The sequence below is a fragment of the Podospora pseudoanserina genome, chromosome 1, assembly GCF_035222485.1.
Source record: "Podospora pseudoanserina strain CBS 124.78 chromosome 1, whole genome shotgun sequence".
NCBI lineage: Eukaryota > Fungi > Ascomycota > Sordariomycetes > Sordariales > Podosporaceae > Podospora > Podospora pseudoanserina.
The window spans coordinates 2,337,661-2,359,005 of NC_085920.1; the positions used below are offsets into that span (position 1 = coordinate 2,337,661).

Consider the following 21,345-nt stretch of genomic DNA (forward strand, 5'->3'; position numbering starts at 1 on the left):
CGGCGGCTCTGCGGGCGATGGGGTGGGTGGTGGTGGTGGAGTGGGGATGGGTGTTGCTAAAAATAAATCTATTTTTGGTGATGGGTGTGGTTGGGTGGAATGATTTACCTGCAGGTGTGAGGTTGCGGCGCACAGCAGCAGCATGTATGCGAGCGAGTGCACATACACATGCCGGTTGGGAGGGAAGGCGGCGGCGGCGGCGGTGGCGGTGGGAAGACCACGTGGAATTTTGGCTGGGATTGGGATGGATACCTAGGGAAAGGTAAGCAAGTGGAAGAAGGGTTGGGGATTGTTCGGTGTGCTGATCACAGACAGACATAAAGAGTTGTGACAAGAGTAGTGTGAGGGGAGCACCGCATTTTTTGGGAGGGGAAGGGGATAAAAGTTATGAACTGTTAACAATGCTGCTGTCTAAACCTCACAGTATCTTCACTGCGGGGAGTATATATGACGGTTTTTGGTCGATATTCCCAACCTTCCTTTTTCTCATCATCATCATCAACCACAATTTACTTATACTCATAACCACAGCCCGATTACTAACAACTCCAGTACTAACCCCTAGATCTCACACCACATCATAACCAAAGATGTGACTCTACCATCAACACTAGTGGCGGTGCGGACACAACGTTAGGGAGCCTCCCCGTCTACTACGACGGTGCGACCGGCGGGCTGCCCGGGAGGCTCATGGAGGCGATGATTACCCCTGCGGTAACTCCAAGAGGGTGAGGTGGGTTGATTCTTGTGATAAATGCATGAGGGCGAACCCCGATTTACCCAAGCTAACCGTACTAATTAAGTAGGTGAGAAGGTAAGTGCAGAGTCTCCGTGGAGGAGACGTCTATGTTGATGTACTTAATATATTCTATCTTTTTTTCACTAGAAAATATGGTCCTGATTAATTGCTTGTTAAGATGTAAAAGTAACTACTGATAGACGTTCAATCAATGTGCTTGTGTGCGCACATGCTGGCCTTCCATTGGGATAGTTTTTCGGCCCACCGCTAGGTTGAGGTTGATGATGTAATTTCGAGGTTTTGCTCTTGCTGCGACGAAACTTACCTCAAATGAATTAACAGATACACATGAGAGTGTGATCAATCACGGACTCGAACTGGGAGCAAGACGGTGCGTATGGTTGGGATTGAGGACAAAGGATGCTGTTTGTTCCACGCGCAAGGGCACAAAGGACGGAAGAACATGGACAATGCTATTGAAGCGGACTGGACAACACATTTTTGCAATGGAAGTAGCGTGAGCAATACATTGTTCACAAGTCAGTAGAATTACCCGCTTGAAACAGACTAAACAACCTAATTATCCCCAACTTCCCAAGACAGTATAAAAGCCCCCTTCATCCCTCCCTCCTCTCGTTCCATTTTCCTCATCATCAGCATCAAAAACTTACTTAAACAGCCCTCCTCACTCTCACTTTGCAGACATTACCCAACAAAACCCCCCAACATCATCACCCAAGATGTGCCTCTGGGAGAAACTTTACTGCCACTGCGGCATCCCTTCTGATAAGCCTCAGAAGCTTATCATGAACTGCCACTCCTATTCCACTACTGGCCGCTGCAGCGGCGATACGGTCAGACCCAAGAATAGGGGCTGGCTCTGCTCGAGGTGCCAGGAGATTGAGGATTTGGCTAGGCAGATGGGAAGTTGGAGGGTGTAAGGAGCCTGCAAAAGTGAGAGTGCTGGGGAGATAAGTCCGGAACGGAATCTGGGTAGGTAAGTGGAAACTTCCCTGGTGGAGGTTGTTGCTGATTATACATACATCAATAAAATAAATTTTTTTTCCTGTGAAAACTTCAAGTTATCGTTGGTTTCAAATTCGGAAAGTGAGTGATTGAGTTTCATTTGACATACAAACTACCTACCATCAACCTGACTGGCATATTTTGGACGGAAGGAAGTATGAAATTGCTACAGAAAGATAGGCTTTCAGAGATAAATAAGCAGCCAGCCAAGACACATTGAAGGGTTTTATCCTATCCAGCGATCAACTGTGTCTCTCGAAGCAGGCTAAAGAGAGAGATCTGCCTGCTGGTTGGTTATCCGTCTTTTACATGACTGACTTATTTGTGTGTGTGGATGAAGCACAACGAATGCCCTATCTTCCTTCTTTCTATCCATGATTTATTTGACAGACAGGAGTGAGTGCCCAAAGTGAAAACGAAGAAGACCTTCACGATGGTCGTCTCTCAGCATTGATCGTGTGACCAGCCAGGTTCGAGATATCCATTCTTAGCAAACATGTGTACATACATACATACATACATACATACATACATACATACATACATACATACATACATACATACATACATACATACATACATACATACATACATACATACATACATACATACATACATACATACATACATACATACATACATACATACATACATACATACATACATACATACATACATACATACATACATACATACATACATATACATACCTTTTACCATTTCAGCATGAGAGTAGTCTGTCTATCTTATTTCCCAATTTTTCTCTTTGTTACAGGAACAAGAAATTGTCATCAAATGGCCTATTCCAGTGGCTTTGTTCTTGTAGTAGGACCCCGAGGGCTGAATTGTTTCAGCGCTCCCGAGTCCAAGGGAAATACCATTCATATACAATTTCACACCGTTAATCCACGTAATCAAGATTAGAAAGCAAAATAAATGGGGCTTATAAAAGAGTGTGTATTATTCTCACCAACAAAATCTCCACCAGGGAGATTTGAATCTCACTTACCTCCTTTCCACATACCTATACTCATGTCTATGAGCTCGGCAAGGACAATCAAACGTCCTCTGTTCGATTCTAAGGATTTCACAGCTTATACCAATGTGATAAAGGCGGCAGCGATTAACCAAAACGGGCGCAGGATGAATGGGGCACCCGCAAAGCCAGAGACCCTGTCGGAAGAGACACATCTTGGGTGATGTGAGGTTGGTAATAGCTTTGAAGGTAAGGCTGTGAGTTGTGAAGGTTTGTGTAAGTAGTTAGTTGTGTGGGTTTGTTGCGTTGATGATGAGAAAAGATTGACGAGCTCATGGGAGGGCGCCTGGCTTTTTATATAGTGATAAGAAGGGTAGACAGAATGGAAACAATCCCATTGTCTTCTTTCACTGGCTTCGTTCACCTCGATACTCCTCTATTTATAACAATTTTTCGTCTCAGCACAGCACCAGTCTAGTACTCAGCCAAACCCATAGTTCAGAAACCACTTCACACATCAACTTCGATCAATCCCATCATAATCAAAACAATGCCCCCCTTCCATCTTCAACACCATTGCTCTTCGAATAATCACATTATACAGACTCCAATGCCACACAATTTCTCCTGTATTTAAACCCTTCCCTCCCTTTCTCCTCAGCAACTTTCCTCATCATCATCATCATCATCAGATCAAACCGCCGAACCAAACACACACACATACCACCACTTCAAACTACCAACCCAAAACAACAAACAAGATGTGCCAATACGAGCAATTCTACCTACCACCTCTGCGGCTGCAAGGACGCGGCTGAGGTCCGCATCGAGACCTGTCAGTTAGTCCAAGATGGCGGTGCATGCTCTGGTCTGAAGCCGCTGGTGATCTCCTTTGTTCCTCCTCCGGCAACCTTTGATTACCACGAGGTCTCCTCTGATGATGGGTACTAGTGGATCCCTCGTTGAGCGCAGCCTCTTGCTCATTGCTTGGTGGGTAAATGGCTCTCCTGGAAGGTAAGTAAGGCGAGTGAGTGTTTGATAAAAGGTAAGGGGTGGTGAGGTTGTAGAGGCCTGGAGCATCAATAAACCAAGACATATAATTTCAATGCATTTTTTTTTAACAAAACCCTAGACTGCTATATCGCTTTTCGTGCTTGTATTGTGATCCTGTGGTTTAACTGTTACTTCAACAGGCAGATGTGTAGCTTTGTGCACTTTCACCTCTTTCGATACACCTGCTCCACCTAGGTACATGTGTACAATTCATTCAGTGTTATTTTCTCTCATTATACATGTAAAACTCAACCACCATATCTAGTTCTCAGGTTGCCTTTGTACAATAAAGACACCAACCCCTGACGCCATTCCATATGCGTTTATGACAAGTCCTATCCCAAACTTATATACAACGTATATGACTCTAAAAAGCCGCGCCACATCTTCCAAACTATCATCCAATTATGACTCAAATCCAAGATCCGAGAGCCGACCGGCCTGCCCCTTTTGAGGTCCGGCAGTCCAACCTTCTCCAGCCAAGACGTTCGTTCCATAATCCGGTCCACCCTTCAAAGATCTGTCTCGGGAACCCCTTAATCAACCTTCCTAACCCCCAATCCACTCCCCTCTCCAACCCCCCTCCCAAGCTCCATATCCCTCCCATCAACCCTAGAATACTGCCCCCTATCCCTCCTATTCCTCCCCACCGTCCCCCTCTCACTCCTCCTGTTCCTCCCCATCACATTCCCCAAATCAATCCTCCTCACCCCCCTATTACAGCACAACGTGCTCATCACAATCGCCATCAGGAAAAACGCCACCGTGGGCAGCGCCACATACAACACCTGATCGTCCGCCGGGTGCCTCCTCCCATCACTCTTGTTCGGCCCCTTCTTTGGCTTGACAATCTGCACCGTCGGTCCCTGATGCCATTCCGCGGGCGAGCCATCCTCCGGCAGCGCCGCCATCCTCAGGGTTATTGTCGTTGGTGTGTTCTGCTTGAAGTGCTTCGCCTTGTTTCCCGGTTTTTCATTCCACAATGGGTTGGCGTTGATGAGGTCTTGGGTAACGGACCACTGGTAAAAACCCCACGCGCACGAGATTTCGCCAGAGTCAAAGGCTTGGTGGGTGTCGCTTTCGGGGGTGAGGTAAAACCCGATGATTTTGACCGTGTGGTTTGCTTTCTCGTGGGTGTGGCCTTTGGAGAAGAAGGCCGGGTCCCAGGTGATGTACTTGAGGACGCCGGGGTTGAAGGTTTCGTTGTGTTTGGGGAGGCAGAAGGGTTTGTAGTCGCCGTCGAGGTTGTGGCAGACGGCAAATTCGTGACCGGCGAGCTTGGTGGTGTCGGTGGCGGGAGGGGCGTCGTTGTCGGTGGGAGGGGGGACGAGGTCGGCGTCGATGGGTTGACGGGGCGCAAGAGCGTTCGGGTTTTCTGGGCCGGGAAGAGCTGATGCTGTGCCTAGCACGGCCAGCCAGAGGGCTGACCGGATGAGGTTAGGCGAAACCATCTGTATCCTTTGCGTGTGTGATGTTGCTCGGATGCCTCGGAGCTTTCTTCGTTCAAGCTCTCAGAGAGAAGAGGCCAGACAGTTGAGTTGAAGGGGTAAGTAGGAAGCCGAGTAAGACACTGATGGTCGTCTTTCCAGTCAACTGAGCGGACACAGAAGGCCGTTGAAGAAGCAGAGGTTCAAGAAGGAAAAAGGAATGGATAACCGACGAGATATCGGCCCGGCGCAACCTTCAGCCCTCGACCTGGAAGCGGCAATTTTGGAAGTCCCGGAGCTTCCCGCCGTCTGTTGATGGTGAACTTGAGACAGGGAGCTCCCGGCGGACAAAAGCTGCATGAAATCGCGCTAGAAGGCCTGCCAAGCCGGCATGCCAAGGTCTACAAAGCAGGGGTTCCGGCATCTTTAACGCCTCGGCATCTCAGCCTCCACAGACAACACCATGTCGATATTGATGGTTCACTGTACAGAACGTCTCATTTGCTACCATCTAAGAAACAGTGTTCTTGGCCACGATTCCCCTCGCAAACTCTCCAAAGGTAATATGCTGCTCCATGTCAACCTCCTCACCCAGGTTCGGCTGGGTAAAAACGGCAAGCGTGTTGCGCGCAATCCGGCCATCGCTCATGGAAGCACGAGCTCCCCGTACAAAATGCGGCACAGCCTTGAACTTGCCCTCAGTAATCCTCTCCAATGCCTCGCCCGTCTGGAAAGCAATACAGTCGCGGGGAATCTTGACCTGGACCGTTTGCCCAGTACGAGACTTGATGTACAAACCAGATGCCGGGTCAGGGGACGCATCAAGTTCGGGAAGAGGTGCCAACTTCAGCGGCTTGCTGTCGGCCAAAGTTTGTTCAAAAGCCGGTGCGACCGCTGGCGTCTTGGCTTCGTCGACAAACATGGCCGAAGTCAAACCGGTCAAACAGCCGTGGTCCAGATGGATAGCACACCAGTCATCCTCGTCGCCGCCCTCGCCATTCGCGATTTCGCTCGCCTTTGTCGGCGCAGGAGGCGCGTTGGCGGGGTCCTCGGGGAAGTAGTGTAACAGGCGAGCCTTTGTCGTGGTCGAGGTGCTCACAACCTTTTCCAAGTAACCGTTGGGATAACCGGCAATCTCCTTCTCGGCGAATCTATCGCACGCTCTAGCCACCAAAACGGCAACGTCAATGATCAGACGGCAAAGATCCTCGACAGAGTTTTTGAAGCCGGGTAGCGTCGCATCATCCGGCCAGATGTTGGGCGAGAGATACTCAGGGAAGTTGTCAGTGTTGAACTCCTCGGTGGGCGCTGCGCAAGACAGCTTTGGGTCAACATAGAAAGCACAGTTGGCATAGAAAGAGCCCTTTAATGTGTCGACCTGGCCGTTCTTGAGGGTTTCCTTTCCAAGGGACCATCCGGTAAGGTACTTGGCCTTTTCATTCTCGAGTTTATCTGTGGCCGGTCAACTTTTTGCTCATAGCCGCCATGACCCTTCACATGTAACCTACCCAGCTCAGACTTGGGGAGGTTTCCAAGGTAAGACGAATAGGAGAGGGCATGATGCCTCAGACTCGCAAACTCGGGTGGTACATCTTTGACAACCAAGATACCCAGAGAATCCGGGCCGAATGCTTGCTGGAGCTTCTCAAACGACACCGTTCCTAGAGATTTTTACACATCAGCGATTGCACTTACACAGATCACCCCGCAAAGTGATCCCTGGACCCTGACTTACCGTCCTTTAGCTCCTGTAGGGAGACAGTCACAGCCTGAGCAATAGGGGCCATTTTGATCCAAAGATGTTACAAGACAAATAATCCAACATCCAACAAAAAGAGGGGAAGCAAACTTTTATCTCACGAGATCTACTTACACATCTTCAAGCTCCCTGTACCAGGTCAGCGGGGCGGACCGCCAAGCATTCCCACTGCCGGCCGACTTGCTCAAGGCGGCAGGTCCCTGTTCACGCCAAGACATTTCCAACGCGCCTATCGATAACGATAAGATCATCGTCACCATCATCATCAACCACTTGTCCCAGCCTCACTGACGTTGTTTGCGACTACAGCATCACAATTCATCCCCCCATTGCGACAATGGTCAAAGCACTCACCTTCAAAGGAGATAAAAAACCAAAAAAGAGGAAACGCACCGGCGGGGCTAGCGGGAAAGCAGATGACGATGACAACCGCCAGCTCAAAACCGCCAAACCCTCCACCGAAGCCGACGCCGACGCCGACGCCGACGCCGACGACGACAGCTGGGTTTCCGCAGACGTAACAGCCGACATCTCCGGCCCGATCATGTTCGTCCTACCAACCGAACCACCAACCGCGCTGGCATGCGACGCCATAGGAAAGGTGTTCACCCTCCAAATCGAGAACATCATCGACAACAACCCCATCACCGCCGAGCCGCACGATGTGCGGCAGGTCTGGGTGGCCAATCGGATTGTAGGGACAGAACACTTCCGGTTCAAGGGGCATCATGGAAAGTCAGTAACCCCTTCCCCTGAGTGTTGGTGTACGATATTAACAGAAAAATAGATACCTCTCCTGTGACAAAATCGGTCTCTTCTCCGCCACCTCCGAAGCCATCACCCCCCTCGAGTCTTTTTCCGTCATCCCCACCGCCGACACCCCCGGCACTTTCCAGATCCAAACGCTAAGGGATACCTTCCTTTCTGTGAGAGCGTCGCGGTCCTCAAAAGCGAATGCTTCCCCTGAGGTCAGGGGGGATGAGACGGAGATTACGTTTGATACTACGTTGAGGATCAGGATGCAGGCGAGGTATAAACCCAAGTTAAAGGCTTCCAAAGAGGAGAAGGCAAGGGAGAAGATTAGCCGGGCTGAGTTGGAGGCTGCGGTGGGGAGGAGGTTGGATGAGGATGAGGTGAAACGACTGAAGAGGGCGAGGAGGGAGGGGGACTACCATGAGGCGGTGTTGGATTTGAAGGTTAAGGGGAAGCATGATAAGTATGGGTAGGGAGGCTGATGTCAGAGCTGTTGTGGCAGGAAAATGGCTTGGCTTAGTAGGGTTGGTGTTGTTCTATACTGTGTAATGAGTTTGGGAGTTTCGTTGATGAATCACGGTCTTGGAGAATGGGAAGATCAGGGTTTAATAAAAGACTAATTGTATTCATGGATGGCGAAGACAAAGCCTCAACTTGCTTGTAGGAAAACAATGCCTCCAATCGAGTTGAGGCGGGTTCAAATAGTGACTCGTATGAGTGAAGGCGATGTGAGACGAAAGGATACACACCTATGGACTTCCACACTGTTCTGATACCAGTAATGTTATCGTGGAAAGAGAATTAGCACACTTCGTCCCAGCCTAATGTGCATTTTCAACCACTTTCACCACTTTCCCTAACATTATCCAAACCTCTAGCCCTCTCACTAACCATATCCCACTCAGGCAGTGAATAATTCTCCTCGATAACAGTCTTCCCATGTCGCCGTATCTTCAAACCAACAATATTTAACCATCACATCACACTAAGCAAGTCAACACAGCGGTTTAAACAAAAACTATCAATCACTTAGGTATACAAAACCCCGCCACCATACCTATACAATTTCCCATTCTTTTTTCCCAACCATCGGTATCCAGCCAGCCCCCCATATCTCTATATCCAACCCCATAATATCAATCTGAAAAAAAATGCCCCCTGGGCAAGACAGGTGTGCTATGTGCAGGTGATTATACAGAGGCCCATGCCACTCCCACCTAAAATATGATCAGTGAGAAGAGAGTACAAAAGTAAACACAAGAAGAAAAGTAAAACTACTCCCAAGTAATATCCCACCCCTGCACCCAAGCACCACCAGAAAACTTCTCCTTCAGCTCAAATAACTCCAACACACACTTCCCCGCATCATAACTCCAATGCTCCTGCTCCAGCACCTCACCATCAAGCCACACCTGCTTGGGCTCGTGCTCCAGACCCATGACCGTGGCGTTGCGAAGGGGGTTGGTGTCCGGGTAGTTACCCAGCGGCTCGACCTTGAGGAAGTTGTTCGAGGCAGTAAACTACTCCCATCATTAGCACCACATTCATCACCTCAAATTGTTTGCAACAGTCACTTACCGAAATCCAGCTCACCTCCTCCGGCTCCAGACTGACCCCATCATCCAAATACAACTTCCCCTCCGCCCATCCAGTCCCATCCAATCCCACCAACAGCCCCCAAGGATTCTGCCTACTCTCCGCTGTAGTCATTCCAGGCTCCTGCAACGGAACAACCTTCCCACCCCTCACATAGACAGGAATATGTCCCAACTCCGCCCCAATAGTGACATTCTCCCCGGGTCCAACCCCATAACTCACCTTCCCCTTGGTATACCAATCATACCACACCTCCCCCTCTCCCACCCCAGGGAAAACCCCCTTCACCGTATCCGCTCCCTGCTCCAAACAAGGCGTAACCATAATCGCATCTCCCAACATGAACTGCCTGTCAGCATCAGCAAGCCACGGCTCATTGGGAAACTCCCACGCAAGAGCACGCATGACGGTGCTGCCAGCGAGAGAAGCCTGGGTCATGAGCGTGTACATATACGGCAGCAGCGCATACCGTATCGCCATCGCCGACTTGGTAGCGTCAATCACACTGCTCCACCTGTACGGCTCCTGGTCAATCGCCCCCATCGCATTGTGATTCCGATAAAAGGGAAAAAACGCGCTGAGCTGCATCCACCGCGAGCAGAGCTCATAGTTTGTGTTGCCGTTGAAGCCGCAGGTGTCGACCCCAAACATGGGGAAGCCAAAGATGGAGAAGGACAGTGCTTGCGGGATGCTAAAGTACAAAAATGCCCAGAGGGCCTCATTGTCACCGCCCCAGTGGCCAGCCCACTTGCCTGAGCCGGCGAAGGTGCCGCGGCCGATGATGAAGGGGCGGACGCCCTTTTGGACTTGGAGCAGAGCTGAGTAGGTCGCGTTGAGGACTTGGTGACCGAAGAGGTTGTGGAAATCGTACTCGAGATAGCCGCCATTATGCGTCGAGTTCGGGCTCAGGGCGTGGACTCCTATGTCGCCATGATAGTTGTTGATCACGTACGGGGGCCAGTTGATATTTCTTGCGCCAGGAGTGGGTGTGCTCCGGTAGAAGTTCTTCGTTGTTGTGGTTGTGGTGACGGTGGGGACGGCGGTCGCGGTTGGCCCGTAGCTCTGGGTGATGATCGCCTTTGTCGCTGAGATGGCTTCGGTTTCGTTTGTCTTCGCGAAGCCTTCGGGGTATCTCAAGACAAGATTACCAGGCTCACCGGGCAGCTTGAAGGGCGGATGGGCAGGATTGAGTGTCAAGTTTCCGGTGCCGCAGCTGCCAACGCAGAAGGAGGCAACTTCGGACATGTCGATCCAGATACCATCGAACTGGACATGTTAGTATTGTCTTATTCATTCACATATCATCATGGGGAACTCACCGAGATATTCTTGCTCCACCTCGAAATCTCATCAATCCACCAGTCGATAGTCCCAGCCTCACCAAGCACAGCACCAACCCAGTCAGGGAAAACCGTATAACCAGGCCACACAGCCCCATAGTAAATCGACCCATCAGGATTCTTCACAAAGGCATCTGCCTCCAGCCCCCGCTCATAGGTAGGATAGCGATCTTCCTCATCCTCTGGGTTAGGCGCATAGATGGCAGAGTCAACAATGGGAACCCAGTGCTGGTGATTCTTGTGAAGCCTGTTCATGAACTCCTCTCCTTCGGTGTAGTTCCAGGTATCATGGTCGTTCTCAAAGTCACGGTACTTCTTCATGTAGTCGATATCGGCTATATCCACATGTCAGTTCAGGAAACCTTTTGTCGGAATATGAAGGGAAAGAAAGACCCACCCCAGACCGTCTCAAGCGGAATCTCAAACTTTGCAAAGTTGTCAATAACCTCTTGCAAACGTTGCCAGCCAGTATAGCCCCAGCGGCACTGATGGTATCCCAAAGTCCAGTACTGCTGCATAGCCGGAAGGCCAACAGCGCTCTCTTGGTACTTGGTCGTGACATCTTCAGCCCGAGGACCGCTGTAAAAATAGAGATCGATGCTGCCACCGAGTGTTCTCCAAGTAATACCAGGTTGCCGCAGAAGCACCTCTTGTGGATGAGCGTTGCGAAGATAGACACCATGTGTATACGATGTGTACCTGGCCGTCTTGTCGTCGGCATAAGGCGCATATGTCAATTTTCCCGACTCATCGGCGGTGAAATATCTTGTGTCATGATAGATAGGATGACTGCCATAGATGTTCCAGTCGATGTCGTTGCCAACATCTGCCGCAAAGAGTGTCCCTAGCCTGCGTGTAAGCTATCTCGCCTGAGCATTGAATATACTTGGTGGTACTTACTGGTGAGATTGTTGCCCAAGCGGAAGCCATGAATAACTTCACCGAGACCATACAGGTTGTAGCTCTCGGGCAGAGGGGACACAAACTCGATGAACTGATCTTCGTAGACGAGCTTGCTCCCCTCGGTTGTAAAGAGCGTGTCGTCAGTTGCCTTTCGCTTCACCGTGAAGGAGAATGTCGGGTCGTTTGACCACGAGACCACAAAGTCGCTGTTGTGCTCCTCGCAAAGAGGATCGTTTTGAGGTTTTGGTATCAGCACTTCGGGTAATCTGAACCACGTTTCATTCTCCTTCGAGATGTACCGTGGCTCAATCTGAAGGTGAACCCTTTCGTTGGCCTGAAACTCCACCAGTAAGGAGAGGTGCTCGATGTCGTTGCCGTAGACGTTGCATGCTGGGCCGGCAAGGTCAAGATCGGCAGTAAACCCGTTTTTCGTGTTTTGGACGTTGGATGCAGAGTACCCAGGACATACCAGCTGCGGGTTAGCGGCAAGGGGGTCGTCTATGTTGGCTTCAACGTCCTTCCCTTTGTCGGCAGACGCAGGGACTGTGAACTGTGGGACTGAGCTGGTGGCGGGAGACGCCGTCTGAAGAAACTTGGCCGGGACCACTGGTGGCCCCTTGTGCCCAGAAGTACCACTCGGCAGCAACGACGAGGTCAAAAGGAGCGATATCGAAGTAAGCAAAGCCATAGTGGCTAGCAACGAAGTGGCTTTGGAAAGGATGCCTTGTCTGGGAACCCTGCGGTTGTACAATTTGAAGCCCAAACTAAGAGCAGCGACAAAGATGAGGACTTCCACCTTGAAATAGTCCTGGCCGAAGTCGAGCCCCAGACCCAGATGTGAGGATACGCGAGCATCTTCCAAGTCTAGACCGGCCCGTGACTCGGAAGAAGCAGTTGGGAGCTCGCTGGTTCCTGGCTCCAAACTCTGATGGTCCCAGGTGATACTGTTACCGGCAAACAACTCGGCCGAAGCCAAGGTACTGTTGAAAGCCATAACGAGTGAGAAGAGCGCCAACAGGGGCGAGCACAGCGGAAAAGGGGCTCTCGGGGCCGACGCTGACCGGCGACTGGAAGAAGACTGGACGCCAGTGCCTGTTAACCAAGCGTCACACTACCGTTAATATTCTCCACGCGAGACAAGTAAGGGTAACGGCGGGAAGAGACCGGAGTCAGGAGGGAGATTGAGTTAAATGAAGGGTCGGCGTGACTGGGGATCACAAAACCTACACTGACTGTTGACTTTGCCTTGTGAGGCTCGCCCGCGAAACCACAGCCCTGGGACGACATGGCTCTAGTAACGGTGCCCAACAGTGTCGATTTCACCGTTTGTCTCTGTGCTGGCGTCTGTGTGTTGGCTGTACCAAGTTTGGGGTGTCCCCTTATGCGTAGTGGTAGATGCAGGCGGATACGGTCATGCATGTCGACTGTCATCGCCATGATTGCTGGTCCAAGTCAATTGATTCGTGTTGGTCTTCCTGTTCTCAATCCGATCCGATAGAATTCAGTTTTGCAATAATCTTCGACATCTGCCTCGTCCCTTGATTGAGAGGCAAGCTCCAAAACCTGATCTTAGCGTGACTTGAGCTGTGGCGGTTTAGTTTGTCTGCGGAAGCTCGACCGGTGACTGGGCCGATCAGTTTACCACAGGCGCGGGGTTATCTGCACAGTGTTACTTGCCAATAAGGTTTGTGGCAGGGCGCATGGAACCTGCTTTGGTGGGTTGGCAAGGAAAGAGAGCCGTCTACGGCCTTATGACCCTTTGTTGACATCCACCGCATATAGACATGTAGGTAGCCTATGACCGGTGGCGGGCGCTGTGTGAGAGTAACAGATAGAGAGTAACAATATGAGTGTATTTACTTGAATGCCCTCCTCTGATGCTTTCTGTCTTGTGTCCTGTTGTGCCTCCCCTCCTTGCGCCTTTGCTCAGTCGACAGGAGAGGAAAACTGCTTTGTTCCTCGGATATCATCCCAAGTTTGTTAAACGCCGAAGCCCTAGCCCATAACAACAACCATGTTTGTCAAGGATTGTTTGATCCCCAATAAAATCCAAAAAAAAGTGGCGAGCCCAAATATTTAGTATCCCAAAGCTGGCCGAGATTAATGCCCCCAAACTCCGTCACATCAAAAACTCCGTCGCTGATATCCACAACGCTGGTCCGGATATATATCATGATACAAATAGGAAAACCGACAATCGAGTTGACCCCACGGTACAAGAAGCAAAATCATCAGTAACTGAAATCGACATGGCCTATTGGAATCGGTAGCTTATCGTCCTGTGAGGATGTCGTCGCCGTATTCGTCGAGCTTCCGCCTGTTTCTGATTGTGATTCGCTGCTGCGTGATTGTTGCAGCTCGAGCTGTGGTTCCTGAGGAGGAATGCCACTGTCGGAGAAGCCGAAATCTCGCATCTGCTGGAAACTCCAGCTCGGTTCGAATCGTCGACTGTTCCACGCATGGTCCACCCTCTCGTACATTTCGTCGATCTGTTCCAAGCTGATCTTGCTCGTCTCGTAGACCATAAACCAGACAAAGGCGATCGAGAGAATGCAGAATGCGCCCCAGAGAAAGAAAATGCGAGATCCGAGATCGATTGACCGGGACCCTTCGATTCTATTTGTGTCCACCATGTAAGGGGTCCCATAGGCAATGCCAAAGTTCAAAAGCCAGTTGGAGGCGGTAGAGACGGACATCGACTTCGCGCGTACCTTCAGCGGATAGATTTCTGATGTGACGACCCAAACCACGGGACCCCAGGAGGCTGCGAAAAAGAATATATATATGGCCACGAAAATGATGAGGATGCGGCTCTGCGTCTCCGAATTGCTTCCGTTGGCGGTAGCGAATGAGGCAATCAAGAGTTGGCAGATGGCCATGCCGGCGGCTCCGACAATGAGCAGCCTTCGTCTACCCCACGATTCGACGACAAACAGACCCGGCAGCGTCGAGACCATGTTAATAATCTGCATGATGAGGGTGATGAGATAGGGGTCGTCGACACCGCCCTTTTGAAAGAAGTCGGTGCCATAGTACATGATGAAATTGACACCTGTGAGCTGCTGGAGCATTTGCAGCCCGCAGCCTGTTAGTGTGCGGCGACCCAGATGTGGTTCGCCAAAGAATATATCCTTGTAAGTGTCAGGGCCAAGAGCTAGTTCGTACTCATGGTTTGCCTGGATTTCTGCGAGCTCCTCGATGAGAGCAGGATGGGTGATGTCGAGCCGACGTAGACGGCTGAGTGAAAGAGCAGCGGCGTCTTTGTAGCCGCGCTTGATAAGATAACGGGGCGTCTCCGGTAGGATCAGCAGACCAAGGGCCAAAACAACAGCCCAGGTAAGCTGAAGACCAATGGGGATGCGATACGCGGCGGCCCCTTTCATATTATGAGTTAAGATATTGACGCCGGCAGCAGCAAATAGACCGGCCGTGATTGATAGCTGATAGGCGCAGACGAGCGTTCCACGCACCCACTTTGGTGCCATCTCAGACTGATATAGTGGGACAAGAACTGAGACAACGCCCACTCCAATGCCCGCCAGTGTTCTGATGAGATCAAGTCAATACAAGTCACACTTTGAGGGATGAATTGGACACCAAAAGGAAAAGTGTTACGAACCTCCCGATAACAAGAAGGGCCACATTTGTCGCGCACACCTGGAAGATAGCACCAACACAAAACACCCCCAGGGCGGCAATAAGTGAGAGCCGTCTGCCCCATAAGTCACCTATTGGCGCCGATATGAGTGCTCCCACCATCGTTCCTGCACTCAGCATTGCCACAATCAGTGACACTTGGCTTGGGTACATGCCGGGTACTCCCTCCTTGTCGAAGTAGCCGGTGGTGAAATCCTTCTTGAACGACTCCATCGCCAGAATACCGTTGATCGACCTGCATGCACCAAACGGCTCAGCCAAAAGTCCCTCCAAATCCCAGCGCGTCCGACCAAAATGGCGCCGAGTCGACTTACCCGGTGTCATATCCAAACAAAAGCCCGCCTGTGGCTACAAAGAGCGATAAAAGGATGGCCGGCGCCGAGGTGCCGGCGACGTTTGCTGGCTTTCGCCAACCGAAGCCCACCATGACTGCGATTGGAGCGCCTTCATGAAGGGCTCTTCAGAACAGCGTCGGGCGCGGGGGTTTCCACCAGGATTGGGGGTCTCCGGACAATCGAGGATATGGTTGTTATTCGACCATGGGGAGCGGTTTGGGTCGTTTCGAGGTGGGAAGGTGGACGGCGAAGGGGTTTCGACGATGAGATGAACAGTTGAAAGGGTGCGTCCAACAACTGGGATGGTGGACGGGAGTTCGTTGAAAGTGGTGGAGAAAGGACCGCCGCCCACCTGATTGATGGGCAGCGGAGACTCTGCAAACATCTGATTGGCTGCACATCAAGACTAGCCCGCTTGGGAATAGCTGTGACCAGAAGGTGGGGCTGACCCGGCTTTGACTAGCGTGGTGGGGACTCGGCCTGCGCCAAGCCCCAGTCTCGCTCACCCCAGACCCAAATCCGACTTGGGTTCAGCAACGGGCCTCTCGGCTACATTGAAAATGTCACTCTGTCGGGTTGACAGCTGTGAGAATGCGGTGCTTCTGCGTTGCCTTTGGTAAGAATTTTCCCATTTTCTCTGACTTGGTGTTGTTCTGTCCTTTGCCGCTGACCTATGGGATTCATCCGAGTACGAAGTAGACAGACTATATGAGGCTATCTCTGTCAAATTTAGTCCCTGTTTCTTGGAATCTGAATGCCATGAATTCCCACCGTGGTTAGAACCTTGGTGTCTTGGAAACCTGGGGTTTCACCTGGTCCATGTGTAAGCCCTCGGTCCCTCTCTTTCACGCACCTCACCAGGCGGCCCAAAAAGCCATCCTCGCTCCCGCTTTCCCAATGCTTCATAGCGGGCGCCCAGCTTCAGGCTGGCTTCAGGGGGGGAGACCAGACCACCAATCGCCAAAGGAACTGCATGATAAATTAATAACTGACCCAGAGTGTGAGCAGAAGGCCACACACACACCACCACATCAACCACACCATTGTCCCAAGAATCTCTATGCTTTGGAAACGCGCGGCGGGTGCTCTGAAGCCATTGGCTGTCAAGATGGTTGTGCCGCAGCCGGGAGCTGCCCCCCCAGGCTTGCAGCTTGCAGCCCTCAAATCCTTTGACTGCGTGTTTTTTCTTTTCCCTTCACACCTCTTGACTGTTCGCCGGCTATGCTCGTTTGGGACTCCTAGACAGGTCATAGGAACACTGCTGGTTCGTGAACCCTGCCACTAGCTTGCGTCGAGGGAGCAGCAAAAGAAGGAAATGCGGGTTGCTTTTATCACAACTTCCAAGGTTGAGGCATTCACATCGCTACAATTTTCGTCATTCGCTGACCCAAAAGGTGCAGGAGACGCCCGATATAGGAGATGCAGGAGCTTGCATCAATATTCCCACAGCATTTCCAGCCACCTTGCTTCAGGTGAGTCTCTGTCTAGGAACACTCCGATCCTGAGAGGGAAGGGGGACCACGAGCAGGTAAATGGGCAAACAGTTTGGGATTTCACGAGAGGCGCGGGTGCTGGTTGTTGCGGCACGATGCTCATGCTCAATCAGTGTTGATTTGTGCTGTCTGTTTGGTATCGGTCTTTTGGTAGGTCTGAGTTCCGATACGCTCAGGATCTGGTGGAACAGGTCACAGATAACATTGAGGTCCTCAAACCCTCTTATTGACATGAATTTCTTTGGCAACACCCGGTTCCGGTGCATCCGACATTGGCGGCTCGTGAGAGCACACACTCACAAGCTTTTCCAGTCCGCCCTTTCCCTGTACTTTTGACTGGCTCATTTGCCTAGAAACGTGTCACCATGAACAGCATGGATCTCGGAATCAGATCCTGCAGAGTCCCTTTGTGCAAGAGAGGTTATACAAGGTTGTTGTGGTCAACACAATATCAAGCACCCATCTGCCCAGGAAGTGGGAAGCGAAGGCGAAGCGCGATGGCCAAGAAACTTGGGATCGGAGTTCTGCTCCTCATCCTCCCCAAGACCCAGCCACTGCGTCTCTTGTTTGGTGAGAGGTGGTGGCTTGATATGCACAGGCACTAGCGTGAAACCTGTATACAGTTCGACCAGGAGAGTCCTCACACCACTGTTGTTCGGTTGGGAATAGCGCCAATCGCGAAGCCACAAGAGGTTTATGCACGGCTTACTGTGTGAAGTCCGTAGAAACGAACGGCGCGATAGAACACATGACCATGTAATCTGTCTCAAGTCACCCTGACCTCATGATTCGCTGGGTTTTGATTATAAGCATGTTGTGGCACACCTAAGTTTGTGGTGTCTCTTCAACTTGCTCTACCAGAGGCTTGCCGCATGTGCGAGGACAAGCTTGGAATGTGTCAACATGAGTGTCACAGTGGAGAACTCACGTGTATCAGCTGGTGGATGAGACCAAATACCAGGAACATAAAAAGAAAGACATTCGTAACAAGCAGCTCGAGGCGAGGCCGAGGCCCGAAAGCAGCCGGTGGCTTGAAGTAAAGGGCAATCGATATGTCTTGGATGAAATGTTCTGGATGCTTCAGATGACTTTCGACTTTCTTCTTAAAACCTTTGGTCTTATACCGTCTCTGCCAGCACGAGGATTGAACTTTATACGAAGTGAAAACCTAAGGTGTGTAGACTCCCAGAGCTCTAGAAGAATTTGACGCTTCCGAAACTGCTGAGGTGATGCTACAAAATAGAAATGCCCTCTTATGCTGTTCCAGATGTTCAAAGCATTGTTTTCTGCACCTAAGGTAGTGGGATGTTGTCAGAGCAATTCAGGGGTCAATTGCCTTGGCAGTTTGTGCCGAGCGGGAAGGCCCCGCTAAATTAACTCTCGCGTCCACTGCGAATCGGCGGGGTCCCCACCGATCAACGGCGCGTCTTTTGCTTTGCGATTCAAGCTGGAGCGCGTCACTCTTCAAGGTCCCCACCGCAGACACCGAGCAGCAGTTCGCTACACCACATCTTCCCGAAACATTGGGACCCCAGCATGTAATATTGTTTGAGCGCAACATATTCTAGGACCGAGAGGACTACTGGGAAGGATGGCGACAAGTATGTGCCCCATGCTAGGCTTAACCAGTGCTTGTACCATAGCTAACAAAACCAAGGACAGGAGCGCATTCGAGATCGGATGCGCGGTGCTGGGTGAGTATCTCCCCTACGACATCTGCTCAGAGGACCCAATTAACGTCAACAATTATAGTCGTCATGAAGTAGGGGATGACCTAGACTTTGGCTTTGTGATTCCCATCGCCACAGAACCAGAGCCAGAAGAGACAATCGAGGAAGAGCTCCCAGATGCTTCACCACTACCGCCACCTCCAACCACCAGCCGACCAACTCCAAACACATCCGCCAAGCGAATACACCTCGACCGCGATGGCGTTGCGCAATCCTCCCCATCTATGGGCCCCAGCCCCTCTCGCCCTCCCCGTCCTCCCCGGTCTGAATACAGCATACCCGACGGCACCAGTACCGAAAGATCAGCCTCACTGCCACCACGTTCCCCAGCGTCTGTTCGAGCTCAGGGCTCTTCTCTTCGCCATATGACCCGCCCCCCAGCTTCGGATGAAGTTGAAGAGGCTGAAAATGAGGAGGACCACGACGTGACTATGCACGACTCGCAACCCGAGCCAGAGGCCGTAGAGGAGGATGTCGACATGGAAGACGCCCCTCCAGCACCATACGCGCGATCCGTTCAAAGAACCGCACAAAAGCAACGAGGTCCGCTCTCCTCTGTCATTGCGGCGACAAAGCGGATTACTATCCACACTTCGCCCGAGGAGCCAACGCCAACAGTGGAGGAGGTAGTCATGGAAAGCCCGGCTGATGCACCTGGCAGTGGGAAGCGGCAAAGGACCATCTTGCTCGATCAGAATAGCCCAGTCGTGGGGTCGAGCACGTTATTGCACAAGGTTTTGGAGGATCTAGATGAGACTACTCAGCAAAACCCTGGAGGTATCCCGGCAAGTTCTTCACCAGTAGAAAGGAGGGTTAGAACGAGGATACGAAAGAGCGCAGAGATGAGGAAGATGTCGGAGAGTATGAGTATGAGAGGGAGTACAATGTCCGTGACGTCTCCTACGTCTTCGAGGGGCAAGAGGAGGAGTCCAAGGTTGAGGTCGAGCAGTGTTGTTGAAGGTGAGGAGAATGCAGCTGAGGATGTGGATGTCCCGGATGCCGTTGAGGAAGAGGAGCCAGAGGAAGAGGAGGAGGAGGAGGAGGAGGAGGGAGAAAGGGAGCCCGAGGCGGAGGAGTCAGCTGTGCTTGGGGCAGATGATGATGATGTCGCCGATGCGCCAGTACCAGAGCCGGAACTACCGGAGCCAAAACCAGAGGCCGTAGAGGAACCAGAGGAGAAAGAGGTTGAAGAGATTGGTATGCAAGAGGCTACTAAACGAATAGGGAGGAAGCGGCCTACTCGCCGAACCGCCCCTGCTCCTTCACCAGAGCTAGGCTCAGACCAACCACCAATGCCGGTGGCAGAATCACCAGCACTGAGAAAACGGCGAAGGAGGGAGGTGGTGGCCAGTCCAGCACAGCAACAGCAGCCTGTCAAGAAGGTACGGACAGGCAAACAACCACCTAAACCACAGCTTCCACAACACTCATCGCCAGCACAACCTTCACCAGCGCAGCCCTCATCAGCGCAACCCTTACCACGACAACCCCCCCCGCGACCACCAATAGGCCGATCACAGTCCAAAGTTCAAGAGAAGTCCAAGCCAAAACCAAAACAACAGGCCAAGAAGCCACCAGCAAAGAGGAAACCTAGAACCAACTCCGACGATGCGGAGGGAAAAGACTCTGGAGATAAAGTCTCCGGCTCCGTCCCCATCACAGTCCAACGGTTCAGCAAGCCCCACATCGACCCTGAAACCGAAGCTGACGACCTCGACGATGACGAAATTCAATTTTCTCACCGCGGTCCGGGCGTCCATATTCTCGACGTGCTGTCCAAACTCTGCGACGAAATGGCCGAGAATTACATGGGGAAACTCCGCGCAGCAGAGGAAGCGGCGGAGGATGCCGCCACAAGAAGGGAGAAGAAGGTGATGCTGAGAGCCTTGGAAGCCTTTCATAGGGAGTTGATGACCAAGCTTTTGGATCACACTATTGCCCTCGATCAGCTTCATGGCTTGCGCAAAAGGGTCAAGGCGGCGCAGAAGGAGAAGATTGCGATGAGGGATGAGATCATGCGGGTTAGGGCGGAGAGGGAGCAGGTCGCGTTGAGGATGGATGCGATCAGGATGAAGCATGAGGTGGAGAGCAGGGAGGCGTTGGTATGTTGTTTTGCTATTGATACAATCGCCATCGGTGACCAAGATTGCTAATTTGTTGGCAGCGACACATCTCTCTCTCGTCGGCCATGCATGATATTGATCTTGCGGTGGAAAAGGCGCAAGCAGCACCAGAGCTGTCTGCCGCTGAGCAAAAGAAGGCCGATCTCGCCAATCTTGAACTACTGGTCAGCCGAGTAGCTGATCAAGCCAGCTCGAAGAGCGATGGTGGGGGCACGTTGAAGCAAATCAAAGAGTTCAATGCCTTTTTAGAAAGAGCGGCTGCGGCGATGGAGAAAAGGAGGTAGCAATACTTCTCACCGCCATTACTGCCATGATATATACAACATGGCCCGTTGATTCGGCCAGTTTTTGACGCCAAAAATGAGCAACGATTTGAACGAGATCTCTTGTACAAACCCTCATATTCTTACATTTTCCCGTCCCTTTCCCAAGCTA

At 51.4% G+C, this 21,345-nt stretch overlaps 8 protein-coding genes across 8 annotated transcripts; 4 read left to right on the top strand and 4 right to left on the bottom strand.

The window, feature by feature from the left end:
* Nucleotides 1-168: 168 nt before the first annotated feature.
* Nucleotides 169-901, top strand: QC764_0008060 (uncharacterized protein; the record flags this gene model as incomplete). Its single annotated transcript, XM_062939832.1, has 3 exons — nucleotides 169-262; nucleotides 566-714; nucleotides 887-901. The coding sequence occupies 3 exons, from the start codon at nucleotides 169-171 to the stop codon at nucleotides 899-901; spliced, it is 258 nt and encodes an 85-aa protein (XP_062804816.1).
* A 3,356-nt stretch (nucleotides 902-4,257) lies between these two features.
* QC764_106630 (uncharacterized protein) lies at nucleotides 4,258-8,412 on the top strand. Its single transcript, XM_062941912.1, has 2 exons — nucleotides 4,258-7,715; nucleotides 7,768-8,412. The coding sequence occupies exons 1-2, from the start codon at nucleotides 7,318-7,320 to the stop codon at nucleotides 8,204-8,206; spliced, it is 837 nt and encodes a 278-aa protein (XP_062804817.1). The 5' UTR covers nucleotides 4,258-7,317; the 3' UTR covers nucleotides 8,207-8,412.
* Nucleotides 4,331-5,245, bottom strand: QC764_106610 (uncharacterized protein; the record flags this gene model as incomplete). Its single annotated transcript, XM_062941910.1, has 1 exon — nucleotides 4,331-5,245. One exon carries the CDS (start codon nucleotides 5,243-5,245, stop codon nucleotides 4,331-4,333), a length of 915 nt encoding a protein of 304 aa, XP_062804818.1.
* QC764_106620 (uncharacterized protein) lies at nucleotides 5,263-7,152 on the bottom strand. Its single transcript, XM_062941911.1, has 3 exons — nucleotides 6,957-7,152; nucleotides 6,730-6,882; nucleotides 5,263-6,673 (listed from the first exon to the last, which is right to left on the bottom strand). Exons 1-3 carry the CDS (start codon nucleotides 7,006-7,008, stop codon nucleotides 5,733-5,735), a joined length of 1,146 nt encoding a protein of 381 aa, XP_062804819.1. The 5' UTR covers nucleotides 7,009-7,152; the 3' UTR covers nucleotides 5,263-5,732.
* A 322-nt stretch (nucleotides 8,413-8,734) lies between the features above and the next one.
* On the bottom strand, nucleotides 8,735-12,566 carry QC764_106640 (uncharacterized protein; the record flags this gene model as incomplete). Its single annotated transcript, XM_062941913.1, has 5 exons — nucleotides 8,735-9,253; nucleotides 9,312-10,595; nucleotides 10,649-11,004; nucleotides 11,067-11,513; nucleotides 11,570-12,566. 5 exons carry the CDS (start codon nucleotides 12,564-12,566, stop codon nucleotides 9,008-9,010), a joined length of 3,330 nt encoding a protein of 1,109 aa, XP_062804820.1. The 3' UTR covers nucleotides 8,735-9,007.
* A 1,237-nt stretch (nucleotides 12,567-13,803) lies between these two features.
* Nucleotides 13,804-15,891, bottom strand: RCO3 (glucose transporter; the record flags this gene model as incomplete). The annotated part of the gene is made up of 3 exons (XM_062941914.1): nucleotides 15,544-15,891; nucleotides 15,192-15,464; nucleotides 13,804-15,118 (listed from the first exon to the last, which is right to left on the bottom strand). The coding sequence occupies exons 1-3, from the start codon at nucleotides 15,654-15,656 to the stop codon at nucleotides 13,804-13,806; spliced, it is 1,701 nt and encodes a 566-aa protein (XP_062804821.1). The 5' UTR covers nucleotides 15,657-15,891.
* Nucleotides 15,892-16,085: 194 nt separating this feature from the next.
* QC764_106655 (uncharacterized protein) lies at nucleotides 16,086-17,287 on the top strand (the record flags this gene model as incomplete). The annotated part of the gene is made up of 5 exons (XM_062941915.1): nucleotides 16,086-16,180; nucleotides 16,576-16,828; nucleotides 16,850-16,909; nucleotides 16,965-17,036; nucleotides 17,234-17,287. Exons 1-5 carry the CDS (start codon nucleotides 16,125-16,127, stop codon nucleotides 17,285-17,287), a joined length of 495 nt encoding a protein of 164 aa, XP_062804822.1. The 5' UTR covers nucleotides 16,086-16,124.
* Nucleotides 17,288-18,167: 880 nt separating this feature from the next.
* Nucleotides 18,168-21,194, top strand: QC764_106660 (uncharacterized protein; the record flags this gene model as incomplete). The annotated part of the gene is made up of 3 exons (XM_062941916.1): nucleotides 18,168-18,751; nucleotides 18,810-20,889; nucleotides 20,952-21,194. Exons 1-3 carry the CDS (start codon nucleotides 18,738-18,740, stop codon nucleotides 21,192-21,194), a joined length of 2,337 nt encoding a protein of 778 aa, XP_062804823.1. The 5' UTR covers nucleotides 18,168-18,737.
* Nucleotides 21,195-21,345: the final 151 nt, after the last annotated feature.